This window comes from Cibotium barometz, chromosome 30, assembly GCF_041138505.1.
Source record: "Cibotium barometz isolate CiBa-2024 chromosome 30, ASM4113850v1, whole genome shotgun sequence".
Taxonomy (NCBI): Eukaryota; Viridiplantae; Streptophyta; class Polypodiopsida; order Cyatheales; family Cibotiaceae; genus Cibotium; species Cibotium barometz.
Window position 1 is genome coordinate 19,047,850 of NC_141075.1, and position 5,303 is coordinate 19,053,152.

The 5,303-nt window shown below is 45.8% G+C and overlaps 1 protein-coding gene across 1 annotated transcript; it reads right to left on the reverse strand.

The window, feature by feature from the left end:
• Positions 1-2,690: 2,690 nt before the first annotated feature.
• On the reverse strand, positions 2,691-4,868 carry LOC147621237 (pentatricopeptide repeat-containing protein At5g66631-like). Its single transcript, XM_086824431.1, has one exon. It carries the CDS (start codon positions 4,866-4,868, stop codon positions 2,691-2,693), a length of 2,178 nt encoding a protein of 725 aa, XP_086680557.1.
• Positions 4,869-5,303: the final 435 nt, after the last annotated feature.

The following is a 5,303-nucleotide window of genomic DNA, read 5'->3' on the forward strand; positions in this document are numbered from 1 at the left end:
GCTGTTGCAGGCGACTATCACAGGTGGCTGCTGGTCCTGGTACAAGCCGTACAGCACTGTACGACTGCCGTACAGTGTACGGACAGTTCAGGTACAGCTGCGCTAGACAGTACAGCTGTTGGCGGCGCTGGACAGATCTGGAACAGGCTGGCTGCGCAGGTACAGTCCTATACAGATACTGGCTGCAGCAGGCGGCATATGCAAGGACAACTTTTGGCACGTGTTCCGAGGCAGTACAGACTGGTATAGTGCTGTTTTTCAGGACTGTACAGACAGGTACAGCCTGAGGTGGATACAAGGAGGAGGGCACAAACAAGTACTTACACACGTGTGAAGCAGGGTTGTGGAAACAAGTGCCTGCAAGTATAGATTGGTACTGTTACTTCCTCCAGTGCCGATCCACGGGCTGATTTTGGTAAGCTCCGCATCTGTTCATCTCTCTCTCTTTCTACTGCTTTATGTCTGTTGCAGATTTGAGCTATCTGGCCCCTTGTGAGAGGAGGGGTGTGGCAAATTGACAAGGCACCCGGTTCACAAGGCAAGGACTCATAATGATCGCCTCCCCCCACTCCAGTATGACCCGAACTCCCCATTCATCAGGCTCTCTCAGGACTACAAGAACCGGGTGATCAGATATGATTTATTGGGACTATACATACATGACACCTGGATCACCACACATGAGCCACTCTCACACACATGGCAATACTTTCATGAGGCTTACACACGATGGTTTCATACTGAGGGCCAAATAACTTGACATATACATGTCACATACCATGAGGATTGTAGTAGGCCTGTTGTGGGTGTCATCACACCGCCCGAGGATAGAGACAAGGAGAGCCATGCAGATACCTTGTGAGGAGAGGATACTCACTATGTGCCAAAGGCATAGTCACATGGGACACGAAATGGGGACGGGGAACGGGGACGGAAAAGATTGAGAATGGCCATTCCTTGTGACTATAGAGTGACATGGGACGGGAATGGGAACGGGAAGATGCTGCCATCCCCAACATTCCCAAGCCTAAAAATGCCCATTCCCTGTAACTATGGCCAAAGGGGGGTCGAGTCAAAGGAGCCCTTCATACGTAGGTGCACCGTATATTATGAGATTCAAGGGAGGTTCCACTGACTCTTCAGAGAGGGGTTATCCAAGATCATGGATTACCATGATCATCAATGCTTAGGTCTCTTCCTACTAGAGCTTCATCGCCACAGAGACTAACTGATTAGGGAGTCAAGAGGCGACCATCACTCGGTTCTTCCGACCACGAGACGACGCCACACTAGCCATGGATGACATACGCAAAGCCTTATCAAACCACGCATTCTGGAGTGCCTGACCCCCCACCAGACCCCACTCTAGTGTGACTCTAGACCGGGCCACGGCACTACAACAAGCCCGACGTCCCAAACTCCCTGAACCTCGCCTGCAACATAAACATCAGCCCCAACTCGCGGAGACCCTAAAGAGGCGCAGAGCCACCTTCCCACGCCCGATGGATCTTCAGAACCTTCAACACGCAAACCCCATGCTTGGTATCCTTAATGGCCCCCTCCTCCTACCGGGGGGTTAGCTCCATAGGTTGTATGATGATGATGGTCCCACTTTGTATCATATGGCTCGGATTTAACATTCCCAGCTCATAGCTCTAGTCTTTGTCTTCTTTTGTACCATGATGAGATTACATGGACACTATTGTATCACTTTTGATCTCATAGACCCACTGGGTCATTTGAAGACGTTTAATACAACTTTCTTTCTTTTTCTCTCTCAAAGCCTTTAAATATCCAATATACTACAAAATCAAAGGCCACTTCCAATGTTAATTCAAAGAGGGGTTTGATCATTCACGCTGGGCCATGGAGTACGCAGACGAGAGATGTGTGGCACTTCTATTGCATGAGATAGAGACTCGAGAGCAAACTTACAAGGGGCCAAATGGCTGACCGTCTCATCCCTTGAAAGGTGAAGTTCTTAGTTACCTTTGTAGCTCATTGCCATGACAGAGTGAGATTGTAGCCCTCACAGAGGCACACATGGCTAGAGCCCACTAGTGCTTTTATTGACTAGTCCTGCATATGCATTATTATATTGACCTACCCACTTGACTAGTCGTGCATATGCTTTATTGCATTGACCTACCCAAGTTGTATTCTTTGTTGTTATGGCTTTAAGAGATGCTCTATGCATCTCCTATCATAGGTCGTAAACACATTGTACATTCTTGGTCTCATAGGCCATTCTAGCCTACTTATATTAATAAAACTCTCTCTCTCTCTCTCTCTCTCTCTCTCTCTCTCTCTCACCACATTGCATGTAGCATCACATGGGTACTTTAGTTTATGTAGCTAGTTTCATACAGTTTTTCTTTACTAATCATGGATACATTGTACTACCTTTTTGGTCTCATAGACCCTCTAGATTTGTTGAAGATGATAATCTCTCTCTCTCTCTCTCTCTCTCTCTCTCTCTCATGATGAGATTCCATGGACACATTGTACACCTTTTGTCTCAAAGACCCTTTGGGTGTTTTGCAAGCCGTTAATATATATCTTCTTCTTCTTCTTCTTCTTCTTCTTCTTCTCTCTCTCTCTCTCTCTTTCTCTCTCTCTCTCTCTCTCAGATTCAGATGAACTAGAGGAAATGGTTAAAGAGAGTGACACGATTTCTTAACTTCAACTCTTCAGAAGTCAGATTCACACACAGAAATTACTCTTTCTTGAATGAAACTTTTGACAAGTATAGTTTTAACAGCCATCAAAGAATTTTTGTGACGGATTAGCATTTTTTGTTGCTGTGACAATGTTTCTTGCGGTAGCCCCATGCATTCCTGAAACTTTTCTAAGTTGCCGATCTGAAGATAAACCCATGCCATGGTCCACAATGTGTCAGGAAGTGGAGCAATTCCAACCTGTGTCATGTTTGTGAACGTTTGCAAAGCCAACTCAGCATTACCTGAATGGCAGTAAGCTTTAATGAGGGCTGTGTAACACTGGACGTTTGGATTGCCACCAGAATCCAGAAACATTTGAAAAACTAAATGTGCCTTGTCTGTTTTACCAGCGAAACTCAACGTGCCAATGAGCAAAGTGCATGATGAAGCTTCTAGTACATAGCCTAACTGATGCATCCTCTCCAGCAATGAAAGAGCATCTTCATGGCACTTGGCTCTTGAGTAAGCATCCATCAAGGCAGTGAAACTCTCTTGATCAGGCTCCAAGCCAAATTCTTTAATGTGATAGAAGACCCAGGAAGCAGCTTGCGCATTCTTGGCAAGACCAAAATCTTTGATAATGAAATTGAATGTGGTAATAGAAAGCTTTACCCCTTCTTGCTGCATCTCAGTCAGCAGTGACACGAGAGAGGAGAATAAGTTATTTCTTGAAAGGATTCTCAACATGGTTATCTGGTTAAAAACATCATGCCGAACTCCTGCTTCTGATTTTAGCCAGCAAAAAAGATTCCATGCTATATGTGCTTTTTGGATGCGCCTTGACAACAGTTCATAGATCAACTCGTTGCTCCACTTGATCTTTGCTAGTTTGAGCAAGGACATAGTTGACAAATTCCAGCTTTTGAGGATCTTTTCCATGTGTATATGGCTAAGACTCTGCCTTGTTTCAATATATGTATCTGTTTCTCCTACTCTAGAACCAAGGTCATCATCTGCAAGGTTCTCTGTACTGGATACCTCAGCCTCTCCTTTGGGCTGGAAAGAAGTGCCAATTTTTTCCACTATCTCTTGTGATGAAAGCTCGGGCCATACTTCTCTCCCAAAAAGCAGAGCTTCCTTTCCCATCCCCCCCTGATACATTGCTTTGACAGCATTACAAAACACCTGTCCAGGCCTGTTACAAGCATACCGCATGTGTTTTCCCATCCTCTTCAACACCACCGCATTGCCAACCTTCGCATGTGCTGCCATAAGGCGAGCATACGATGACATACTTGGAAACATATCAAGTTCTTGCATCTTGCCAACTATCATATCTGCTGCACCTAACTTGCCTTGATCTACAAGGTGATCAATGAAAATAGAGAGAGTCCTCGGGTTAGGGGTAAGCCCAGCTTCTACCATATCAGAATAAAGTGTAACAGCCACATCATACTTCTTGGCTTTAGCATGAACATCGATTAAGGCAGTCCATAGTGATGCTGAAGGTTTGATTTGATCTTTCTTCACATCCTCCCAGTAAGACATTACCCCTGCAAAGTCGCAAGCACATGCACACCAGTATATCACATCCCTGTACAATAATGCACGCACGGTACAACCAGATTCCCGCATCTCTGCTACAAACTGTCTCATTTTGTCAAAGCACCGAGCTTCACCCAGGGCATCGATGACTGCATGATACGTACTGAAATCATGCTGAAAGCCCTGGCTTCTGAGCCACTGGAAAAACCGTACGGCCACTCCCACTGGTACACTTTTGATGACTTTCACCACAATGTGGACATTGATGGATGATAGGTGATTCATCAATGCCCCTTCTGTTTCTGAACACCAAGGGTTCCTGGTGAGGATTCCACAGACTGTACTAATAGCTTTAGAGTCTCCAGATTGTAATAATGTATCATCAGAGGTTTCCAACTTTGCGTCAACAGTGAACCGCCTTGTAAGGGCAGTTTTTCTTAGCAAACCACAGAGAGGAGAACCATACTTAAACCCTAACCCTAGCCCTAAATTAAATAGAGGCTGCCTTGAATACTGATAGTATTGAGCAGTTGATGAAGAAAACCCATGGAAAAAATCAGGAAATGTGTGATAAAATGAAAAGTTGGAAGCTGCCACACCTGGGATTATTCCCGCCTTTGCTTTCGCCCTAATGCGCAGATAGCTGCATTTCACAGCACGCATCATCTGCCCAAACTGGGAGCAAAAAAGCTCAACCTAGTGAGGCAGCTGGATCCACATATCGGGACCAAGATCATTGAGGACCCATTGAATGCACCCTCCAGTGTGTTTGTATGCTCAGATCTCTGCAGCACACACACACACACTCTCTCTCAATCTGCTTTGCTTAATTTGGGGCTTCGTGCATCCATGGGCGGCGGGCAGATTCTAAAAAGCATGATTAAGCCACCCACCAAGCACGCGGGCATTCTGTTAGAGAGGGTTCAGACATTGCCGGTGGGAAAGGGTCGCATTTGAGCCCGAAGACAGAGTCTCCTCGCCGTTCTCCCACCAACAAATGGGTGTAGAACACCATTAGGGCCTGCATCTGATGGGTCTTGGGTTCAAATCGCACAAACTCCCTCTCCTCTCGTCTCAATAACACACCCTAGGATTGTC

What these genes read in the sequence shown, in the direction of transcription:
- LOC147621237 (XM_086824431.1), bottom strand. Translation starts at nt 4,868, where the DNA reads ATGCGTGCTGTGAAATGCAGCTATCTGCGCATTAGGGCGAAAGCAAAG.